Source organism: Tinamus guttatus, unplaced genomic scaffold (assembly GCF_059628265.1).
Source record: "Tinamus guttatus ecotype Peru unplaced genomic scaffold, ASM5962826v1 Tinamus_guttatus_pri_ptg000023l, whole genome shotgun sequence".
NCBI classification, from domain to species: Eukaryota; Metazoa; Chordata; class Aves; order Tinamiformes; family Tinamidae; genus Tinamus; species Tinamus guttatus.
This window is the reverse complement of record NW_028288557.1, coordinates 3,762,726-3,787,731: the sequence shown is the minus strand read 5'-3', so window position 1 is coordinate 3,787,731 and position 25,006 is coordinate 3,762,726. Positions and strand designations below refer to the sequence as shown.

Below are 25,006 nucleotides of genomic sequence, written 5' to 3'. Positions count from 1 at the left end.
TATAAAAGTTAAAATAAGTCCTAGTCAGGCTATGCTGTGCCAATTTTTGCTTCTAGCACGCACAATATCCAATGTGCAGGACATTTTCACCTCTTGAGTTGCTCTTAGACATTCCAAACCGTATTTTGAAGGCAAACGTGCGAGCGTAGCTCAACGGAGCCAAGCGCTGGAAGACAAGGCAACCTCCAAAACCCTTAGCGTGGAAGGGCAGGATTGCAACAAGCACTTCGTAACTCCAGTCCCTACACCTGCAGACGGCGCCGCAGAAATTGCGCTTGGCTTTCTTCCTCCGAGCATGACAGCATCGTTGCTGGAAAAGAAAACACTTGTGTCATTCCAATTCCCTATGACATCTGGGAGAGACAGGCGCTGGGAGTCAGAGCCACCCGCAGTCGGATATGCAGACAGAAAAATGAGCTTTTCTCCCCAAAGCGGCGGTCTGTTTTCCGTGCTCCCCGCTGGTCAGGGCCTTCTGTCTCGCACCATCGTCTCCAGAGCGGCTCGGGAGGCACGAAGAGCGGAAAACGCATCTGGGAAAAGCAGCCCTGCGCTCTGCGCCGCGCCTCCGTCAGCCTCCTTGAAGGTGAGGGCTTCAGTGCTCATGTTGGCCACCACGTGCTTCGGGGACAGCATGAGCCTGCCCCAGAGTGGCCAGGAGGAGGGAAGCACAGAGAACCCCTCGCCTGCCTTTCCCTCAACACCCCAAACGTCAGGTCACCTGCTCGGAACAGGCTGAAGAAACACACCTGAGATGTCATCACACCACGGAGATGGGGGCACAGCATCCTCCTCGCCACCCTGTCACGAGCTGCACAGGGCAACAGAGCCCAGATCCCACTCAAGATTGTGGTGCTTCTCCAGACCTGCACCCGCCTGGGAATAACTTAGCAATACTGAAGCAAGCTCTGATAAACACCCAGGCAGATTATCCCACAGCACCCTGGATGCCCTGGAGTGTGATGTACAGACTAAAATTAATTAATTAATTAATTTTAAAAATCTTCAACATTTTTCCCTTTTGGGGGTTCTGGGAAGCTCTGTTTGGTAGCATCTGGACCTTGTTTCTTTACATCACTGTATACTCTATCTAATAATTTCCTGAAAGTGAGATGTCTTGAAAGTCAGCTCTATTTAAGAGCAATATACACTGAAGAGGTGGTAAGTGTTTCATTACATGGCAAGCAACATTAACTCGGCTTAGTCTGTCCCTCCTTGGGGACCTACAACTCCGAGTGATCTCTGGTATCTCCTCCAACCATTTGCCACCCCAAGCCCCACTCTGCAGCCAGCTCCAACCGCTGCAGGAAGAGCTGATGTTTCTGCTAAACATCCGCAATGTGGTTAATAAATGGGCAATAAATATGTGGGCAATAAATAACCAGCCGTGTGCTTTCTGAGAAAGGTGGAGATGAGCATCTTCCAAAAACTGGAATCAAAAGCCCAATAACAGCCTTCGTGCTCTATCTCCGCCACGCAAAAGCAAAGCACAAATCTCCTGCTAGATCATAGTCAATGTACCAACCCACTTTAAAACATCAACTCATAAACATATGGTTCCAGCTTGCTACGAGATTTATTTACTTTAAGTATATATGTGCATATACATATACTTTGGAAAGGCCACATACCGAGCAATTCTGAGCATCTTCCAAAAGGATGAAATTGCTGCCAACTCCAATCTGAATCAGCCATTAAGCAACTCACAGCCGCTGCAGTCACCGAGCCGGAGTCGGGACGTCACCAGGCACTGAGGAACACCGAGCAACACAGGCTTTTTTGCTGGGGTTTTTTGCAGCTGTTTTTGAGAGCTTTTCAGGTCTGAAGATTTTTATGAGTCTGTCTGATTTATTTTTTCTTAAGGAAGCAACGTTCACACCTCATCAGCTACTTATCTACCCATTAAATAGAATATTCCTCTTTCATCTTGTCCTCTTTTTCTTTTAAGTACCTTCCAAAAAATAAATACTGTTACTCAAAAGGTCACAGACAGGTTTTTCTCTTACACATAAAAGATATAGACAGTTTTAAGCCTTCCAGTATTGGAAGGCTTAAAACCAAGCTCTTATATCGCTTTCAAATAGCTGGAAGGAAGAAAAAGCACCTTTCTGAGCCCGTTTTTCCTCCCAACTAAATCGGTTGGTCCCTGACACGCACAGGGTCCCTCAAAAAGCACAAAGTTGTAAGGAATGGAAGCAGCAAAAGCATTTTAGACACAGGAAAAATGGTCTGAAGGGTAAACATATTTCACCTGATGTGGGAATGGAGAATGTGGTTGGAAATAACAGGGCAAAGCAAAAATCTCCCTAGTTGCTCTTCAAACAAAAACTGGGAGGTTGCTCCACAGGAATTGCCTCAGTCTCTAACGAAACGCTCACAATCTCGTTATCTCTCCTGCAGATCCAGCTAGAGGAGCACTCTGGTCATTGTCACCTCTCAACCATGTTTCCACCTTGCAGATGTGCCCTTGAGGTCCCCCTTAGCAGCACGGGCTCAACCCTAGGAGACCCACCTGACCTCTTGCCACCCAGGGCCTGGCAAGGGGACGAGAGGTTCTCCTTGGGGTGGGAGGGCCTTCCCACACCTCAGGCAAAAGATGGCGGAAGGTCTTGGTGACTCAGGAAGCTCTTGGCCACTCAGGAAGCTCTTGGTGACTCAGGAAGCTCTTGGCAATGCTGGGGAAGGTGCCTTCCTCCTTGGAAGGAGGTTTCCTGGCAAGAGGATGGTCTCCACACGAGGCCTCCAAGCAGGCCCACCTCATGTCCCACCCTCCCCGTTACCGCTGGCCCGGCTTGCTTGTGAATTCAGCAGCGAGGGTAACCACAGCGCCCCAGTCACAGCACATCAGGCGAGGAGTGAAAAGGGGTGGCCAGAAGCACACCATGAGCGCGGGGCTTCTTTCCAGCTGGCTTTTACTGTCTCCTGCGGAGTGCATGGGCATTCGCGGAGCCGTCCCCACGCCGGCAGCCGCCCCCGTGATGCTGCCTCTCACGAAGAGCCCATTCGCGTTGTCACACGGCGGCACCGGCACCCCGGCGTGCTGGGAACATCCCCCTGGCCTCCAGCCCATGAGGCCTAAAGGGAAGCCACGGCAGCAGAGTGCAGGGCTGCAGGAGGAGACGGCATTTCTGAGCAAAAGGAAGCCTGAAGTGCGACAAAAACAACTACATACTCCGACCTTATGTAGGGCTTGCTTAATAACACGTGACGTGACCAACCGCGGATGGTCCTACCTGAATTACTGATGGAGGGATTATGAAACTGCCCCATATACGTTAATTTGTGCACGTTCATTCTCCTTGGAGGCTGCCGTTCACTGGTTCCTGGGGTGCAGATCACCATGGACATGCACTTAGCACATGTGTAACCTGCCAGTATTAACTCAGCTCCATGCATGAAGCCACTTTGCTTCTAAAAATTAATGTCCTCTTCTCCCGACCGAGACTACTGGGGCTTTTTTTGCTCCTTTTTGCATTAAACGCAATTCCCCCAGCTCTCCAAGCCAGCTCGATGCTTTCCAGGCATGCCGGGCTGTGGGTGCTGCTCGGACCCTATGCCCACAGCACGGGAACACTTGGATTTACAGCACCCTTGTCATTCTGTTGGATCACGGTGTAGCCACCCCCAGGGACTCGGCCCTTCACTAATGTTATCCTAGCACGGAACCCGACTCCATCGCCCTGCTTTGTATCCATTTACTCCCATGGTTTCATGGTTTCACGTCTGCCTATTGACCCCAACACTGAAGCTGTGCCAGGATGTTTGCATGAGCCAAAGATCCTCAAATCCAAAATTCCTCCGATTTTTCAACTCTATCAGCTGATTTAGCCCCAAAGACGTCTCTCTTGCCTTCCTTTCGACTAAAATAGGTACAAAGACTTTATCAGTTCCACCGTTTTGCTATTCAATTACAGCATTCACTGAGCCCCAGCCTCGCTCCCCGTTGCTGCTTTCCTCAATTGCTTCCTCTGTTCACTAATCTGGTCTTTCCCATTCACTTAAAGGCCACGTCCCACCTGGAACGACACCAGGCTGCAGGCTCCCACGGTGCAAGAATCAATATCCTTTGAAAGACAAACTCGGAGCGCCCTTGGCTGCGGCGAGCGTTCCCTTGTCCTCCCCTGTGCGCCGCGTTGGCTGCGGCTCAACGGCGCTTTCAGCGTGATTAACCTCGGCGAGGACGAGCGCCGGCGGGAGGCTGGGCACAGCCCGGGAAAAACGGATTCCTCTGCTGCGCCTCGATCGCTGCCACTCGTGATGACCGCGCTGAGGGAGCTCGCGGGCCTGCCAGCTCTCCTGAAGCTCGAGGTGACGGCGCGTCCTTTGCTGGGGCTGGGCTTTACATCCGGAGCGCCCTGAAGTGCAAATTCCCCCTGGAAGGGGAAGGGGGCCCCAAGGAGGAGGGTGGGAAGCACAAGGCACCCCTGCAGATTCCTCAGTCAAACCTGCCCACAACGTGAGCCGGCAGCTTGAACATCGACCGGGCGAGGGCAAGAGAAGGGGGAGGCATCCCAGAGCCTCGGAGCTGCTGGGCAGGGAGAAGGAAGACCAAAGGGGGCTGGGAGTGAAGGCAGCACCCTGCACGCGGGGTCTGCGGTGACGGGGCAACTGCCACCCACTGCCCAGCGGCCTCGTGGAGTTGTTGCTCTAGGAGAGCCTGAGCAAACTCAAAGGAGAAGGCAGAGACACCGACAGGGGACAGCCAGCACAACCAGATACTCGTCCGGGTGCTTATCTGAAGTGCTGCAAAGTGCCCACCATGAAACCCCTGGAAGATCTGGGAACAGCAGTGAATTTCTTTAGACGTGGAATGCTTATCACATATTCAGATGCCTAATGTTGAGGTGCCTAAGTTCGAAAACTTGGTCCCAGATTTACCTCAAAGCTCCAGCAACACCTGTGCCTTTAGAGCTGAGAAGAATTCCTAGGTCTGCATCAACAGTACAAACACTGCCAGCAGAAAGCAAACCTAAACGCTTCTATATAACAAATGCATGCCCAAATTCTGCCTAAAAAATATCAGATATTGCAAGAAGCATGAGCAGAGCAGGGCCACCAAGCAGAATGTTTAGCACCTCAGAAGCAACTGCCCATACCGCAAAGCCAGGGCTTCACGTGGTCCCAAAGCCAGGGCTCCACGTGGTCCCTAAACCACGTGTGAGCTCAGCGGCTGCAGAGCAGGTGTGCGGGAAGGAGCTGGGAGCACCTGGCCCCTAAAGCCAGGTTGGTATCACACAGATTTAGAAGGCAAGATGTGGAACGCTTGAGAATCCTTCAGCAAACTGCCCTCAAATCTGAAAAGAAAGAATATGGTTTTACTCCTGACTGAGCCTCACGTTGAGGGATAACACTTTGGAAACAAGGATTTTGTGAACTGCTTCTGTCCAGGGCCATATTAGAAGTGTTACTTGGCAAGACAGAAAGAAATCAGATGGACTTCAAAAAGAAAACTGATTTCAAGATTCCAAGCACAACACGCACTCAACCTTAGTGAGACGTGGATGAGCCCGTGGATCCTTTCTATGGAGCGAGCTAGGCTGTTCCCTCAGAGGCCCCAAGTCTTGAGAGCGTTTCTAAATCTCTCCTCGTGTGCTTGAGTGCAACACAAGACAAGCTACGCTGCGACACAGCAGCTCCAAGGAAGCGACGGGCTCTTCAGCTGCCACGCTCGACATATGGAGCTTCTTCAGCCAAGATGCCAGCGTTGTCTTGGGAAGATTTGTGCTTCCGATACCACCGTAGCCTTCAGAATATTCGCAGTCCTCTTGCCTTCAAGCTGGCTCACACGGGGAGAGCCAAAGCATCTGCTGTAGGATGGGGACTGCCCCACAGGAATCTCCGCTGGTGCCGCCTGCGCGTCCCACCTGTATTTTTATTTTGCTGGGCCGTTAGTTGTTCAGAGGGATGTGTGGGGTGTGGGAACGACGGGCTATCAGGAGCTGCACCAGGAGCATCAGCGGGATGTCTCCAGGCTCACCCTACAAGGACTCTTAGCTTATTCCTACACGTACCGTAAGGGGAAGTGCTCTGCTTCCCTTTCCAGACGAGCTGTGGTTGCAGGCGGACGCTCCATCCGCGTGTCCTTCTCCATGGCAGAGGAAGTGGCGAGGCAGTTCAGGCCAGGCACTTAAGCAGACCTGCTTTTTCTGCCAGCAACCCAGGAGACAGAATTTGTTTCAAGCTCTTCTGCGATGGAAAGCATGAGTGGGAGCTAGGGTTGTCCACACGCCCAGGCCTCAAAGAAGCACCAAGCTATCCCCAGCAAATACAACGTCCTGCCTCAACTTGGCGAGTCTCCAGCTAGAGTAAGACAGGTCCACAAAACAGGCAGTAAAGCACTTCTCTGGAGCAGTGTAATGGCTATTAGCTGGCCACCAGCACACCAAATGCATTCAATTTCTGTTCCTTGAAGGCCCCAGCCTTTTCAGGAGGCTACGCTCGGATCTGAGATCAAGGGGAGTCGCAGATGAGCGAGTGCACCGTCGAGAAGATATCACGACACGTATGAAACGGCCTGCGTGCAGCAACGCTGAGTTACCCGAGGAGACCATTAAGCCCCATGGGTAAAAACCCCGATCTCCTAGAACGCTTATTTCCATAAAAACACGCTCATATCTGACCTAGAACAAGGTGCTTTCATCCGAATGGCAATTTGGGCACGGAGCTCACAGCCAAGGCCCTCTTGAGCCACAAGCAGAGCTGGGAGGGCTTCCCCGGGCAACGTCCCACCCTGTCCCTGCTGCGTCTGAGCAGCGGCTGTGACGGTCCCACTGTGACGGTGTTTCCCGTTTGCCTTCCGCTCCTGTCCCAGGAAGAGCAAACACGAGGTTTGCTCTTCCGCGCGCTTGCTGCACTCCAGTCAGCCTAAAGCTCCAGGATGACTCCTGCATTTCTACTGGAAGCCCTGGACCCCAGCTCAGCTTTCTGGGGAGGCTGCAGAGGATGAGGGGGAAGGGAGCTCGTTCTCCACTCTCAATTCTGCTGCGGTAGCAGGGGCAAATCTTATTTTTGCTCCTAAAGCAAGCGAGTGACCTATATAAACACCATCGGCTTAGTCAGAAGTGCCAGCTCGCACCGTAGCTCGTAGCACCAGCCAGCAAGCACCAACCCCTCCGCCCACACGGGCCCTAAGAAGTCAACGCTCAGCACCCGCACGCACTGCGAGGTGACAAGCGAACTATGGATGCGCCTAATTTTAGCCTGCTGTGCTTTCTGTCATCAAATTTGCCTTTCTGGGATCATTTTTAAAGTCACCGCCATGGCTTTGCATAGCTCGCTTGCTTTTCTTTGCCTGATTTTGCAGTTTGCAGCAGCGAGGAGATGGTGGGGACAGTATGTGGATGTTGAGCTGGGAAACTGCCCACTTACCACTCCACAACAGCAGGAGCAGCAGCATGGGGACCCCCTTCCTGGAAGCCAGCTGCAAATCCTCCTATATTTAAAGAAAAAAGCTCTGAACTGAGGAGAGAGCCAAGAGCCCTAGCGCTTTCGCCATCGCTGAGGTGCCGCAACACGTCTGTGCCCAGACGTGCATTGCTCTGGCTGCTGTTACCTCAGGGTGGGAGTGGGGAAGAGGAGGGTAATTTGGGGCTCACTTTGCTCATTGAGCAGTCGACGGGGCTGGGACCTCTCTGCACTCCCCAGCGCCTCCTCTTCTCCATCCATCAGCAAAACAACTTCTATTCCTTGATGATTATGGTCCCTCCAAGCAGAGGACCATTTCTTTGCTAGCTGAGAAGCGGTTGTGGGCTAGTTCTGCACCAATCTTTGATATTTTTGGCTGAGCTGGGGCTGTGAAAAAGTCAGGCTTGCATTTTTGGAGAAGGAAAACAATGTACCGAGAAGATACTTTAGTTGACAATTGAGAATAAGCAGGAACCGATGATTAAAAGCAGAAACTAAACTTCCTTTCTCTTCATTCATCATGCAGCTCAGGAGGCCTCGTGTTCCCTCCAAGGGAGCATTACCAAGGACGCCGCTTTCCCTTATCTCCCACCGCCTGGGAATAAACACATTCCTCAGCAAAACCTTCCACGATTTTCATTCGGTCCCAATTTCAACACAGGAAATGGCTGTTTGAAGGGGATGTTGGGGCTGGCCGTCTCTGGGGACGCGTGGACTATCCGGTCCCACAGGGTGGGAGGGGAAAGCAGAAGCCTCACCGCTCTCGTGGAGGGTCTGCCCCATAGATCAGCGGAACCACCAGGTTTGGGGACGAAGAAACCCTAGGGAAGAGCCCTAGGGAGAGGAGGCTGCGCTGAGTCTCTGTGCGTGAGGGTCACAGGGCTCGGGCACCGGCAGCTCCTGGCCCCTGAATTTGGACCGTTGGATGGTTTGCGCTTGCGGCAAGATCTACCTCGAGAGGACATGGCCAAGAACACGGTGTGTTGGGCTGAACGCCCCAAGAAGGCCCTTTGACGCATCTAACACCCACACTCAAATGTCTGAGAGAGATTTTCCATGGATTCTAGCTCCTGGACATCTCCCGCGAGAGCAATGACAACTCTAGATAAGAAGGCGCTCGGGAACAACGGACGACCCAAAATACTGTTTGCTTGAAGCCTAAAAAGTTCAGTCATTACCAGAAAAAAAAGAACAAATCCAGGCCTAAAAAAGGAGGATTTCCAGTTTCCTGCCACTTCAAGACGAGGGTTTCTGTCCTTTGGGCAATGACACGCAGTCACTGGGGCAGGCCGCAAGGGCAGGGCTCCAGGAGGACGCCTGCTCCTCCGCGGCGGCACCGGCGCGCGCATCAGCTGCTGCCTTTGCTTTTCGTTCGATCCGGTGCACGCACAAAGGGCTACTTCATCTTCCAGGCGTCTCCCAACAGAGCTCTTTGCAGGCAGAACGGGAGGCGCAGGAAACACTTACCGCGAGGATGGCCAACATCTTGGTTTATTGCTCTTCCATCTTAATTCCAGCGGATTCCGACCGCGTTTCGTTATCAGCCGCGCCGGGATGTGCTGGGGTAGCAGCTGCCGGGACACATTTTCATTTGTTATTTTAGAGGAACACAGCCCAAACGCCCACCTGACATTTCAGTGTTCAGCGGGATTTGTTTAGCTGAAGAAAATTCTCCGTTTTCCCAGACTGATCAGCAAGGGCGATACAGAAGTTTGAGGCTGGGACCAACACATTAAAGCCAAAATAAAAATAAACTACTTTGCTGAGGAAGCAAATCAAAGATCTCCACATCTCACTGACCTGATTCCCTTTCGTGTCACTTCTCAACCCAGGCCATCTGGTCAGCAGGGAGCCTTGGCCGTAGGAATCAGCAGGAGTTTCTCCATGGATCTGAGGGGCGAGGTGAATCTAGTCTGAACTTCCCTGGGATGCATTCAAGCAAGGGGAAGGATTTAAGGAAGACGAGTGAATTTTGAACTCGGCGATGTGGGGAGGACTTGCCCTTGGCGTTCTCCGCAAACGCCGCCCGAGGAGCACCACGGTGGAGGTGGCAGCAGCAGCAGCCGCAGCGCCTCACCTCCGGCTGCAGTGCCCTCTGCCCTGCTGTGTCACCTCCAGCTGCAGTGCCCTCTGCCCTGCCGTGTCACCTCGGGGCTGCGGTGCCCTCTGCCCTGCCGTGTCACCTCCGGCTGCAGTGCCCCTGCTCTGCCATGTCACCTCCAGCTGCAGTGCCCCCTGCCCTGCAGTGTCACCTCGGGGCTGCGGTGCCCCTGCCCTGCTGCGTGTGCAGAACCGCAGAGCCAGGCCGAGCCACTCACGGCAGCTGATAGTGCCCGAGGTGCCTTGATGGGGCTTCGTCCCTCTCCACTTCAGCTCCTCTTTCAATTATGGACGAGAGATCTCAATGTTCGAGAGACCAAAAGCCCCTTTCTTTCCCCATTTGCCTGTTTTCTCTTCTTATTTTTCATTACAGATTCAAAAGGAAACCTCAGGCGAGCGATAGCCAGACCTTCCAGCGCAAAGAACACGCAGGAAACCTTCCTCTCCATCCTCATCCTCAACCTGCTTGCTTTCAGCTCTCCATGGGGCAACAGAAGAAGGACATGAGTCTTGAGTAGCACATTTTTTTTTCTTTTTCCCTCCTTTCTAAAACATCTCTGGAAGATCAGCTTTAAAAGCCACCCGAAACGAAACCACACGCCAGCAAACAACAGGGAACATTGTGCACCGCGGGCTCCTCCACAAAGGGTCGGCGTTGCCAACACTGGAGCCTTTCTAGCTCCACGCACAGACCCAATTATGTGGCCGTGGATCTTAACAGGCAGGAGCAAAGGTCAAAATCCCCTCACTTTACCAGATACTATTGCCATGAAAAGCCCTTTTATTCCACATTTCGGTCGTGGGCGTCTCAGCAAAAAGGAGCCAGGGAGCTGCGGGGGAGACCAGAGAGACTTTCGAGCCTCCCCTTTCAGCTGCTTTTAATAAAACGAACGAGTCTTTATCTGAGCAACTGATTTTGTAAATAAAACCCTGCTTCTGGGGGAAGTGCTCTTTGCTTAACAGGCAAAAATAAACACAGCGTGAGCTGACAGGAGGAAAAATACCCGTTTGTTGTGTGTCTTGCACACTCGCAACCTTCTGAGACATGTTACCCCTGTGCAATTTCTTCCCCAAAGGGGAAGCGAAAAGATATTGTCAGGTCTTCTTAACAGGGAAATGTAACAGCTTAGGAACCACCTGAACTTGACGGGGAAGCTGGAGCGACAGCCCGAGCTGAAGGACACACGAGAGGATGGAGACACACGACGTCCCCCAGCGCGAGTGCTGCCAAGCACCTGAACGGCTCTTACACTGCCCAGAGCCTCCCCTGGGCTGCCTGCAGCTTGGCAGTGCTCCAAGAAACTTCATTTCTTAATTCTTTAAGTAGGAAGCAGTTGCTGCGACTCCAACCATTAGCTTCTGTTTGATCGTGGCTTCCCTCCAGCAACGTATATTGGCTTGAACTCAACCTCAGATCGGACGCTGGTTCCTCAGAAAGGATCGAATCAGTCAGTACTCTCTAGCGTGATGACATTCCCTTGCCACTACTTACCGTAAGATTAGCTTGAAAAAGCTGTCCGTACATCAAAAAGCAGCATGGATGGGCCCAGGAAACAGCATAGCCAAGCAGCAACATCTCGGCCTTCCACTGCTTAGGATATCCCTGCAGAACTTCCTTGCAGACTCACGCGAGCCAAGAATTCGGAGCGCTTCTGCTGGGCTCTCCAACACACGAATCCTCCCTTCTCCAAGCGCCGGGTTTGCTCCGATTCAGCAATTTTGCCAATGACTCATTCGAAAGTAGGACACTAAGAAAAGGCAGAGACCGACTTTCCATTTGGTTGGACTAGTCTTGTAGAGGAAAGGCGAAGGAGGATATTGTGAAGCACACTGCAGAAGAACTGGAGTACTGTGGTAATACACCTTCATCAGTCACGTTGTGCTGTTAAAGTGCTAAGAGTTAGTTCTCTAAAGCAAGAAATGCCTCCTGCCTCTCAAAGCAGGAGCAAAGCACTGCCTGTAAGGAACCATCACCAAGAAAATTCTTCGTATTATTCAATTATTCATCCGTCTCCGTCACAGGCAACAGAAAATAACTATCTTTACACGAGTTAACTGTTAAGATACTGGAGGATTTAAGAGATGCATCACTAAAAAATAACCAAAAGTCTCACTTGCAACAAAAAGGGGCTTTGAGGGGGAATAAAGCACCAGTGCAGTAATGTCAAGTAAAAAGCAATTGAAATAATGCCTGATTTCCACAAGTTGAGAAACCTCTGCAAAGACCAAAGCGGCTTCTGCTCCACTTCCACGCCAGCAGCTTTTTGTACGTGGGAAATTCACGCAGAAACAACCCACGCTATTAAGATGCATGAAGTCCTCAGGCAAATGGCACAGATTTGGAGTAAGGCTGAGGCTGCTGTGGGAAACGCACACTTGCTGCTTTGCTTCAGCCTCTAAGTTACAGCAATTTGCTGGAGCTGCAAGTTTTCACACTGCATCAATAAAAAAGCAGGCGACGGCCAAGCCATAGAAGCTTCTATGCTGCCAGCCTCGAAATACACTTGTTCTACCCATTAATATCATTTATGACGACATCTTCTCAGGTTTTCCCAGTAGATCAGGACACTGCTTTAAGAAATACACATGCAAAGCTGGTTTTTTAATCATGTCTAGGCGAGGGCACGGCTGGAATTATGAGATACGAGTGAAATTGCTAAACAGCAGCAAAAATAAAAGCGTTATGTTAAGCAGAGGCCACCCTCACGCAACACTGAGCCTGGTCTGTGCGCACGGGAGGACGAGACACCGAACAGAGTCCCGAAGCCCTGCAGGAGAGAGGCCTGCGGGCTGGGGGAGGCTCCGGGACATGTACCACTTGCCCTGAGAGGCAGAACAAGCCTTAAAACCACACACACCCTCACAGCAAGAGGAAAGGCCCGGCTACGGCGGGTGCAGCCGTCACTGCCTTCCCAAAGATCCTTGGAGCGGTGGGAAAATGGAAACATGGGACCCAACTACCCTTCCAAGAACTTATTCGGGGGGATGCTGAGGATATTCTGGGCCTACATCAAGCAGGTTGGAACTTCACTGGGGGCTCGCGCTGGGGAGCAGAGGCGTTTAGCCTACTTTAATCCAAAATAGCTCGCGGATCCCCACTTCTGACTGGCTCACAAGACCCGAGGACCAAAGGAGTAATTATGTGCTGTTAAATCAGATTCCTACGGGAGCAGTGTGCAGAAAAGGGAGAAGAGAGGGGTCAGAGGGAGGGTGGCAACAGAGACTAATGCAGAATCCATGGGTGACACTATAGAGCATCGAGGGGCTTCAAAGTATCGTTGTCCACCTGCAGAAACACTGAATTACGCAGTTATGGCGCAGGCCCTAGCCTGCTCCAGCCTCGATCCAACAGCAAAGACCCCGGAAGACCGAGGCGCTCCTCTGAGGTCCCGAGGACTTCATCCATCGGGGACCAGGCGGCGGCTTCTCCACGACCTCCTGCGCTTCTCTCTGCGGTTCAAAGGGCTGCAGAGAGTCGGTTCTTCTTCTCCTTGCAATCCTGGCAAGCTTTCCAGGAAAACGGTCCTTCCCGAGACACCTCTGCGCTCCCAAGAGAGCCACAGGCCCAGGGGATGGCCCAACTAGAGGTTTTCACTGCTTTGAAGAAGCCGTTCAAAAGGCTGAGGGTGAAAACAGTCTCCTTTAAGCGTAAAGGGGGACTCGGAAGGCCTGAAGGCAAAGAAAAAGCACATCAAAAAAAAAAAAAAGAAAAACGAAAGAATTCCTAAAACGACAGCTGGGGAGAGTCTAGGAGCTTCAGCTGTGACTCACCAGGGGCACCTAGAGCCAATTCTTCCTTTTTTCATCCTAGAGCACGCTAGGGACCAGGAAGGGTTGTTCTGCTCCCGTTCTTGAGCTCAGGAGCATAGTTTATGATATAACCTCTACATTAATTTCCAGAGAAACAAATAGTCAGAGGAGGATGTTACGGCAGCTATCACCAATACAAAAAAAAAAATGCAAAAAAAGTTAATTTGAGTATTTTAATAGACTGAAGACCTTTTTATTGACCCTCCTCGCTGTTTTCCTCTGTACTACATAAAAGCAGTGCTCCTTAGACCTTTGAACACAGTTTGCAAGAGAATGAGAACATCTGTTTCCACCAGCACGACTGCTCCTCGCACCCGAGCCGAGGCCCCGTGCGTCACCAGCTGATTTATCCCCAGCTTTGCTGATTTATTCTCCTCCTCACCACCCGGCCACCCCATGCACCACTACTGCAGGTCACCCTTCTCACCCTCACTGAGCTCAGCAGCGCCGCACACGCGTGCGTTTTAACATCCACAAGGAAGGACCGAAATCCCACCGGATCGGTGCGGAAGTCTCACCAAGCTCAGCTGAGTCTGCACATCTGCTGAGCCCCACAGGGCGAGGGGGACATTCGAAACGCAGCTTAATGTGGCAACGGTAAAAGATAGCGTGGAAGGAAGCAGTGCAAGTGATGGATGGCGGCGAATCCATCTCAAGCTGTGATTTAATTTCATCTAAGGAAACATCTCCAACATAAAACTCAGACTTCTGGCAAGAGACTGTATCTAAGTGTTGGACCATAAATTAGAAATGTGCATGAGTAACTACCCTCAAATGCTCTACACAGCCCTGATAAATAGGAGTGAAAACTGTTCACAAACAAGGAAGGAAAAAAAAAGAGGAATCCAGGAAAGACAAACTCGCAGTGCTTACGTGATCTCTGAGCAAATAAAGTATCGATACGCAACTAGGAGGTTCATTAAGAGAGGTTTTGCCAGGAGAGCTTTGTAAAGAACAGAGTTCATGAGCAGGCGTGGGTTTTTTTGTTCGCGTTTTGGAGCAGCAGAGAAGATATGGAATAAGAAGCCAAAATGAACAAAGGAGCCTGCTGTCGCTGCCATAACCCAGCCCATCGCTAACATCATCGTCAGCTCCATTACCACTCACTGCATTACGTCTAAACATGGACTGTAAACTCTCCCTAATTCTGTTTGAGAGCGTTCTGTAGAGTTAGGGAGCTCTCTAAATAACCACAAATTAAGTTACAAGAGCAAAGGAGGAGACTGGGGCAGAGCCAAGTGCTGGCGTCCTCCAGGGAAGGCTGCACGAGGGAGCAACATGAGCAAGTGCCGAGCCGGAAAGGCCCGAGGCCACCTCGGACAGGAGGGCTCGAGGAGACAGGCCCAGGAAGGCCTCCCCGAGCACCGCGACGACGTCTCCCCGCCAGGACACGGCACGGGCTCGGCGGGCAGCGTCCTCCCGCTGCGCGGGGCAGCGCTGAATGCGGTGTCCGGAGGCAGCCGCACGGCCCGCGCGCCTCGGAAGCACACTAAAACCCCCACATCCCACCACGTCTCACCAGGAGAAGTGCCACCATTCAGGTCCTGTTTTAAGGCAGTTCATGCAGAGCGACAGGATGGGCACTGCCCCTCCTTAGAGCAGTTTCTGCCATCAAAGAGAGAATTAAAAACACCAAATCGCTCCATGCTGAGGCAGAAACATATCACAACTTACTTTGCAGACCCCCCCCACTAACTACTTCATAATGCAAAAATACCATTTGAATGTGCAAAATGCATAAATATTAAAAGCTGAGGGAATTAAACCTATGCCCTGAGAAAAGACTTAGCCTTAAAAGGACAGAACATTAAAGCTGTTTTGGGAAGCTACCAGAGAGCATTTGCAGCTCTACAGCATTAAGAGTTTGGCAGGAAACTATGTTTAAAAGAATCCTTTATTGCCTTAAAAATCCTCTTGTTTAAAGGAACAATTTAAGAAATTATTTTCTGCACGTATGCACACACACGCACTCGAGTTATACATAATCTCTCGTTTTTCCCATATTTGCTCAAAAGGCACAGACAGGAGAGAAACCTCCGTTATTCTGGGAGGCTTTTCATGGCCAAAACGCTCAGAAGTCTACTAGACAGCTCTGATAACGAGCAAGAGACAGGAAAAGCCTCTACCCACTTGCACTGTACCAAGTGAAACCAGTAATTTATTTGCTGGGCTCACTCAGTTAAACACGATGTCAGCATCGGAACTCATTACCACCAGCCACAGATAGACCAGAGCTGCTGCAGCAGGAGGCCCTAAGTTTGAGCCAGCCTGGAAATTCCTACAGAAGAGCATATACTTGCTTAAAAAACCCTAAGATAAATCTGAAACCTGATGGATCCCCCAAAAAGCAGAACATTCCCTCCTCTCCTGTTCCCAGAGAAAACAAAGCCCTAAGGCAGCACACGGCATGACAAACCAGGTGTGCCAAACCACAAACCCTACACATTTCATGCACAAGGCAGAAAAATACTCTTTTTAGTGGCACAATACACTGCTGCTGCAAAGATCCCCATATGCTTTCCTAACATTTATCAACTTACTGCAACGTCTTACGAGGTAGGGAGGTATTATTATGTTCTCCTGGCCCAATGAGACAGTCAAGTCCCATTTTCCATTTCTGTAACAACATTCTCCTTTATAAATCCTTAATTTACAGGCAAGCCATCAGCTCAAAGCCGCAGGATTAAATGTGGCTGGAGGTTTGTTCTAAAGGATCTCAGCACTAAGGTAAGAATTTTGACCATCTTTCTGTATACAGCGAGCTGGACAATTTTAGCATCATTTTTTTTCCAGGCAAGCGTATTCCAAGCAACTTTCCAAACATATTTGTTCCTTAATCTCTTTCTGTGAAACCATTCTCTTTTCTTCTTTCACGTTTTAGTCTCCAGGTGGTGAAAAACCACCCAGAGGCAGGTCAAACATACGCAGGTGAGACCCTACCTTCCATGACATACACGAGGGAGCCCACATCTCCTTCCTTGATGATGCAGCTGTCCTTGCCATACTCCACGGGATACATACAATCCACAATCTCCTGGATCTGTGACAGCTCCAGGTTCTTCATGAAGTCGTTGTCAAGGATTGCTTCCTTTATTAGTTCCTTGGACCTACAAAGAAGAGAGGAGAAGGTTTATCCACATGTCCATCAACTGAGCTCACACACAGTGTATGGGGCCTCACTCTCCCAACAGGCCAGTTTTTCCCACAAAAAAATCCCAAATTCTTCCTACAAAGCACTATACAATCACAAAAAAAAATCCTTGAAACTTATTGACAAGTTTTATAGACCCAGTTTTGAATTAAAGAGCAGATTCCACGGAACTGCAAGATCCTTTTGCTTATGAGTTTCATGTCTATGATGACTTCAAAGACTAACAACAGCTTCTTGAAATATCTTCCACTCCTAGGCACACAAGAAATGTAAAGCTTTTACTTAGCTGGTTGTAAATGACAGAGACTGGGTAATATAAAAGCCAGAGAGACTCAACAAATGCCCTCACATGCAAGACTGATCGGACTCCAAAGGCAACAAGATTCAGAGGAGACATTACCATTGCAAACACAACACACTGTTCATCCCTTTGATTACTCATTAGTGGAAAATTCAAGAAATTCAGGCAAATTCAAGAGTTTAGGAGGGAAACAGCCGTTTCTGAAGACAGAAGAGTCACATCCAACCCGTCAGTTTGCACCCAGCAGACACAAGCAGATGCCCACCAGGAGCGTGCGGGAGACACAACTCTCAGTCATCCCCTCCTTTCGGCCTCGAGCACCAGCACGGGTCAGTCCGTACGATCAGACCAGACCTCGACCAGCCCAAAAGCCCCCAGACACGTCCAGGGTGGACACCGGCTCCTCTGCACTTGGCTTCTCACCTTACAGATCTGCTTCCGTGGGCTGAACAAGTTGCTGATGTGAACAGAGCCTAGGTGGACAACTGCAACCTGCAGCACCAGAATGAGTTTTATGTCACTGAAATAACAGATGGAAAATGAAAAAAAAAAAGAGTAGACTTTTAAAGGATGTTAATGAATCGTGCTCTCTGGAAAGGCAGCCAAGTGGGGGTATAGGAGTCCAAAAAGAAAGCCATCCTTAGGGATATAATGGTTATTTGTAGGATACAGGTTATTGGGGATACAAGGCTACTTCCAGCACAGATTTAGTTCTTCAACACTTTGCATTTTTGTGTTTGTGATTGTTTGGGGGTTACTACAGCAAAACCTACGACTTCACATTCACGGCCCATCAGTTCCCACCTAACTGAAGGGCAGGACATGGAGCAGAGCAGACATCTCAGTACCATCTGTGAGAAAAAGCCACCACCAACAAAGAAATTTGAGTGCTACAAAAACCCTTTGCTCTCACAAACCCTTACGTGACATTGCATAGTGCCATTCCCATTCCTACAGCAAGCAAACAAAAGGCACCCAGGCAGCTTGCAGAAACATCTGCAAGAGAAGGGAGGGAATTTAGCTGGGGTTGGACCTCTTCTGTCGACTCAGAGGCCAACAGAAGCAAAAAGAGGTTTTATCAGAGGAATCCAGCAAACGGTTTGAAGGAATCCTGGAAACGTGGCCTGTTGGCTGGGGAGAGAGCAGCACGGAGGCGAGGAAAGACCTATCTGATGTTCACAGCGAGGAACAGCAGCAGGACATGCACGATGGGAGCAAACTACTGGGGCTCGCGAGTTTCATAGTGACCTCCTGTTCCAACAGGAGTCCCGAACCAGCAGAGTCCCAGCACAAAATACCTCAGTCCTTCAACACAGAGGTCCTGCAGGAGCCCACTGAGTCATTCAACCCCTTTTACTGTCCATGAAGGACTGCCACCATTAAGACAAAACCCATGCTGGCCACAACACCCACAACACACTCTCTGCCAAGACCCATCGTATTCAACTTAGATATCTCCACAGAATAGCTGGGGAAATAACGCTGCTGCATCTGAACATTAAAAGTGTGCATGTTCCTAAGCATTCCTTTAAACAGTCGCCCTGCAATAAGGGGGTTTCACACTGAAATGCAGCAGGAGGGGAGGAGATCACCTCCCGACGCCCCTCGGCCGCGGCACGGGGCGGGAAGGAGCGCCCTGCGCCTCACGCCGGGCCTGCGCGCCGCCCCCAAGCGCGGACCGCGGTGTGAAGCTACAACCCCTTCCAGCAGCGCCGTTCCCATCTGGCTTCAGAAAGAAAACAGACACGCTCAGCTCGAACCGTTTCAAAATCAGTTGGATACTAAAAATATATCGTCATAGCTACAGCAGGATTAACTCCGTTGTTCCAGGGAGGCGAGCGCTCCTCAGGCCAACGGCACACGGCAGCTCCTCACGGCACACGCGTTGCCGTGCCCGCCTGCCTGGCGTGGCCGGTCCTGCGCCTTGCTGCAGGGTGTCTGGAGCACCTTTCCTTCAGGAAATCCTACAAACATATTCCCGGTGAATGGCACCCATCCCAGACGCGGCGCCTCAACATTTCAATGCGGAAAAGTGAGAGAAAATAACCATGGATGCGCTCAGAAATTTCAGCAAGTTGCTGGTTTCGTTCAATCTTTTAATTTTTAAGGGTGTTTATGTTGTATTTTCGCACTCAAGGCTCTAATGGAAAAGGCCCACAAACAAAATCAGCCTACACTCCTGGAAAACGTCTCTTCTAGTACAAAATGACCCTATTTCAAGAGTGCATTTGCATGAATATTTACTTCTTTGGAAACCAAACGGCTCCTACCATGGAGAATCATTCGGAAGAGACCAGATCCTTGCTCTCCAGGGGCAGGGAACATGGCACCAAATCATGGCTTCTTTATTCCTGAGAAATGAATGACAAGACTGCTACTCCGTCTGTGCTTCGCGTTTGATAAACAGGGAAGTTCGGAGTAATCTCCAACCTAAAGCACAAGCTAACAACAGCCTCTGCGCTAGGTTCGTACCTTCAGGCACACGGATAAATCTGAGGACAAAGTGCTCATCTTCATCCCGAAAGGTCTTCTTTCAACCCCAGGAATGCCATCCGCCAACTTTAACAAAGGCAAAAATATATGTGTGAAAGATTAGTGCCATGCAGGTCTAGGGAAGTTTCCAAGGGGGATTCTGGATTTCTGCAATGTCCCGCAGCGTAAGAGCCTCAGTTTGCACTGGGGCTCGCACACAAGCATAGTTTTCCAGGGAATACACTATTGGGAATAGTTAACAAGGGTGGATCAAGAAAAAAAAAAAAAAAAAGGAGATTGGAATTCAGTTTTGGCAATGCCAACAGAATATATGGAAGGAGATCCGAATTTACTACTTCTTAAGACATTTTTCCTTCAATGTTATGAATTTTAAGTGCCACAGAGACTTACCTCCGTTTCATGCCCAGGTTTTTACAAACGATTTTTGCAAAAAGGCCACTGCAGAACTTCCTCCCATACCACTCCAGATTTTGCATTAAAAGCTGGGGGCATCACAGCAAATCTGGGCAGAATAGGACACCTTATACCTTTGGCAACGCAGAAGAAAACGTGGCTTTCTAGGGTGCCGACTGCTGGACAACGTCTCCACGCAACTAAGCCTGTGATAAAAACATATGGATGCTCTTTTTAAGGTCTGTGTACTCCTGGGAGCAGCAAGGGGCAGGACCTCGGCGCCGGCTCGGCCTCTGCTGTCATTAACAGCCGCTGACTCTGCGTTATCCGTTTATTTGGGCTGTGGCGAGAGCCCGCCTTAAATGCTTCTTAAAGCGAATTTTAAATATAACTCCTGAGTTATTCTGATCCTGTTAACTGGAAATACAGTAGGGTTCATGTCCCGGACTACACAGGAAAGATCTTCTAACATGCTCAATGTTCTAGCTATTTCTTACCCTTTTTTGCAGCATGATACGCCAGGCTTCAAATCCAAGAGGGAAAGAAAGGGATTGAGAAGGACCTTGAACATCTTGGGCACAGCCTGCTGCTTCGTCACAATGGGAAGAAGATGATATTTAGCAATGTGCACTGAAATCTTCTAAACTGGCATTTTGGTTGGAGGCATGAGCAACTGGGAAGTCAGCTGGGCTCTCAGGGCAACGTTAAACCTGGCCCACACTCAGGTACTACTTTTAGTTGTGGGAATAGAGGAGTACGTGGACAGAGCTCTGGCTTGGGTTTCTAAATACACCAGGCCGTTGAGTCACTGCGCATCTCATTATTTTTGAGCATCGATATTTAAAATGTGAAACAATTTAAGAGAAACATTGCCCTCTCCTTTCACCTGCACTGAAAAATGTCAGTGGAAAAACAGTGCGCGAGCACCGAAGCTGCTTTGCTCACTCTCCCATGTTAGCACGGCTCACCCCACAGATCCTAATTCACCCCTTTCATTCTAGGATGGTATTTTGCCTTCTCCAAAAAAGTCACAAAAAAGTGCACCAAAACAACAACAAGAGCAGCTTTAGAAGCTGGAAATGTTGGCGCACTTGGCAAGGAAGAGGTGGCTCTTGCCAACAGAGTTTGCCTGCTTTGAAACGCCTGGCATCTCCGGGGCAGCTGCACTGGGAAGCCACTACTGACCCCTTGGCAGAGGACGTATCTTCTGTTCATTACCCAGCATCCCACTATTCCTTGAAGCAAATGGTCCCCTGATGTATAAGCTTTGGCCAAGTAGCTACAGGTCAAAACACGTAGCAGGTTCGTGGTGCAGGAAGGATGGAGCCTCTCCAAGAGACAGACAGGTGTCCAGCTGCAAAACACCCTTTTTTGAGGGATGTTGTCGTGTTGCCATGTTCGATGCACGTACCCAGCACGACTGAGCTGGAAACGTTTCAAGTTAATGAAAATAGAAAGGGAAAAAACATACACGTGCACCCAGATGTCACGGTGGGCTCCAGAGACTGAACTCTTCAGTTCATCTCCAGCAGCAGGACTCAGTTATGAAGACTGAGAAGCGGAGCCACGGGGAAGGCACAGGGAAGGTCACAGCAAGGTATCTTCAAAGGAAGCGTCAATTTAAGACAAGGGTTCATTCATCAGTCACTCACCCACACTCACCTCCAGCCTGGGCAGCTCCCAAACAGTAAGCCCTGACTGCAGGCGAATAAGGAGCCCAGCTACATGGCACCTAAAAACAGTGCTCCGAAGTTTATTACTGTATTTTGAGGTCTGCATCCTATCACTTTGCCGTGATAAATGAACAGGCGCACAGAGAACTGCAGTCAGATGCCCTGGAGAAGAAAGTCACTGAGCACAGTCACAGAGATGGACTTCACCCTGGTGCAAGAAGCAGGAAATCTGCCAAGGGGCCGATAACCTAATTTAAAGAGATGCAGAAATCCAATTAGAGCTCCTCGGAGCAGAGATGGCTCGCTCCTGTCTCTCGGCTTACAAACGTTCCGGGAGCCTCCTCCACGCGCGCCGCCGCCTAAGCGGGACGAACGGGCACCGCTGCTCCCGGCACGCGGGCAGCTCCGCAGAAGTTCCAGCTTCGAGCGCTCAGCATGACAACAGCCAACGGCAGCGTGAAGAATCCCTCCTTTTTTAATAAATACTCTCAAGGATTTGGGGGAGAAATACTTCTTGCTTCCTTAAGATCCGGTAAAAGGAGTGATTTTAGCTGCCAGGCTTTGAGACAAGTGCTTGAAAGCAGATGTATGGGATTACCTAAATAACACCTTCCTCTTGAGAGTTGAGGCGGAGGGATTTCAAGAGAAGTGCTGCTGATGTAGCCGCTTTACGAAGAGCTCCTTCGGGACACGGTAAGACAGCGGGGCCCCGCAAAGAGCAGAGCGCCCTCCTGCAGACCACGTCCCGTCTAGTAACAAACCAGGTCAGCAGGTGCCTCCGGCCGAGCAACGCAACAGCCAAAGCTCAACCCAAGTATCGGATCGTACAACCCGGTAACACGTCAACGGAACAAGAAGCAACGGAGCAGAGGGAAGAGCGGCAAGGATGGGACTCCTGGCGAGAAGGTGCCACAGAGAGTTTGCATCTCAAGCCAGCTCGGGGAGGAGATGGTCATTATCTGGGAGATGAACTCCTGACTCGCATTCCCGCGGCTGCGAATCATCGCCTCCGTCCTGCTGAGCTCTGTGGAACACACGGGCAGCAGCTGCCCCGGGTGAGGTGCTTTTTGTTCAGCTGCACTTTGGGGCTCATCTCAGCTTGGCAAGTCTGTTAAGAATCCTGGGCCGTTCCTTGTACTTCAGTCTTTGACTGTAACCCAAGGCAAGACAAAACCATCTGGTCCCTAAGGCAATACAGAGATGGGCCTCAAGCACAGGGGCAGACTAAGGTGGCTTCTTTGTGGGGGCAGCTGGGATCATTTTGAAGAGTAAGTGACAAATATCACACTGGAAGGAGGTAACCGGAAGGCAGGCAAGGAAAAGACTATGTAATTCCAAGAGCTTTGGGAAGTGGCCCTTCTTGGACTGAAGGAAGCGTCTCTAAGGGATTTGAAAGCCTCCAGGAATTCCAGCCCGAGGGGATATCAATCAGATATCGGATCCCACTTACTCCCGAGCAAGAGCTTGCCAGGTCCCTACGCCCTAAAACGGGATCGCCTCCAAGAGCAGCAAGAGAAGCACTTCTGTCCCGAGGGCGGGCTGCACGGTGCGTTACACAGATTGCTGTTCATCTCCTCGCGGCGAGCCAAGGAGGCAATTCCTCCAATAAAGCAGGAATGCCCAAGATTCATGGCCGCGCCTGGGGTGATGGAAAGCACGCGCATTCACCAGCACAAGGAGCTGGAGCCCTCCGCACGAGCGGAGCTGTGCTTGTCACCACCACCCCAGGCGACGGGGGGAAGAGCGTTTCTGAAGAGCAACACGGGGGCACCCGCACCGCTGGCGGCCCGGTTCACACTGTACAGCAGGTCTGGGGCCCCTGCTCCTCGGAAACCACTTCACCTGGCTCTGCCCATCCTCAGAATGGGAACTGGCTGTTCCCGCTGCATTTACTTTGGATCGTCTCCCTTGAACGGGAAGCCAGAGCTGCAGGCCAGCAGCTACAGGTCTCAAGGCAGAAGCAGAAAACTCGGAAGAGGAACTAGGAAGAGCCAGGGGAGCCCTCGGGGGTTAACAAGAGGAGTAGAAGGGGAAAAGGGACATAGCAGAGGGACTTGTACTATATATATATATGTGCATATTTTCTTTTTTAATAGGAAACAGGGACTCCTGAAGTAAGCAGGAATTATTTTAAATACGGTCTAACAGCAACCTAAAGAAACATCACTTAATACCAAAGACACTTAACTGCATTTTGTAAGGGCGCTCTGACGCTTCTTTGCCTCAAAGTCAGAATCCAGCACGAGCTGTTCTTCTAGAGATTAATACATCGCATATTCACAAGGAGCCCATGCTCGAGGAGATCAATCCCTGCTGCATTAAACCCTTGGTATCTGTCATGGAAACTCCTTGAAAAACCTCAACACACACTCGCCCACTCTCCCTTTAGTGAGTTTGCAGAACAAAAGGCACCCAAGCCTCGGCAGCGAGGGAACAAGCAGCACAACCTCCAGGGCAGCACTTTTCCCTGGACTCTATTATCTCCCCTCTGCCCGCAGCCAGCAACAGCCACCTGAGCTGCTGTAAGGCAAATCCCAACAATCCCGAGGAACCGCGGCCCATCTCTAAGTGCAGCACCTGGAAGGAAGAGATAACCATTGTTCATTGCCGGGGCCGCTATTCACACGGCTGCCTTTAGGGAAAGGCTGAAACGCCTTTTATAGCCCCACAATTTCAGCTTCTTTACTCCCACCCACTGCCTAGGCCGCCCGCCGTGTCGGGCCAGATTCACCTATTGCGTGAGACTCCTCTACTCACCTCTAAACTCTTCTAGGCAGCGATGACACAGGCAGGACTTTGGGAGTCTGCTACAAGACACGGGACATCCACCTCTTGCAAGGATAGTAACTCCTCGGCTCTGCATGTTTGCCATAGCAACATCCCCTTTACTCATCCTTAATCCTGGTGGCCTTAGACAGACATCCTATATATGAGGTGCAGCATTCCTATATTGCTGCCAAAGTGATGTTAGGGTTTGGCTTGCCCTGATGTTAGGATTTGAGCGCCCTGAGTAGTTGGTGACAAGTCTTACAAGGGACTTGACATGTTGCATAACTTCCTCCTGGGAAGGGAGAAGCGCTGCAAAAGCCACAGTGACTGGTAGCTCATCCCGACGAGACGGAATCCGCCAGTTTGTAAAAGAAATCAGAACAAAAAGCAGAAATAATCCTAGAAGCAGAAAACCAGGACCCGCAGGGATCAAAAGCAGCTTTGAAGTAGGAGCCGTGACCCGGCTTGTCAAGGCCTGCGCACGCAGTCCCGAGCGTGCTTCGTGCTCCAGCACGTGCCCCCGCCGGGCTGCACTCGGTGCAGACCCGTCGTGCACGGAGTCACTGCCGGGGCAGACGAGGGCCCGCACGGTGCTCACGCAGGGGCTCCTGCTCAGTCCGAGCCTCGTGCCGCCGTGCACCGCGTCACCCGCTCCAGAATCCGTGCACGATTTACCCTTCCAGCCAAGGAATGAAAACCTGGGCGGCTGCACCATGCGCTGAGCAGTAAATCAGCACGCTGCTTTATGGGTGTTTCTGCAATAAAGACACAATGCTGCTCTATTTATAAAGGCCAAGTAAATCACATGTAGTCTGCAGAGCTTCAGCATCGCTGTATTAGTAAACCAGATTATTTTTATATTTAATCCTTTCCAGCAGCTGTAGATTGGCCCTTTCATGGGGGGAAAAGAAAAAA

The 25,006-nt window shown here is 50.6% G+C and overlaps 1 protein-coding gene across 2 annotated transcripts in view; it reads right to left on the bottom strand.

The window, feature by feature from the left end:
- The window catches only part of PRKG1 (protein kinase cGMP-dependent 1), a 305,135-nt gene that overhangs the window by 246,213 nt on the left and 33,916 nt on the right, over window positions 1-25,006 (bottom strand). For both annotated transcript variants that reach the window (XM_010224611.2, XM_088525673.1), the window contains exon 2: window positions 16,252-16,418. In XM_010224611.2, coding sequence (XP_010222913.1) covers window positions 16,252-16,418 — 167 coding nt within the window. The remainder of the gene's footprint in view (window positions 1-16,251; window positions 16,419-25,006) is intronic.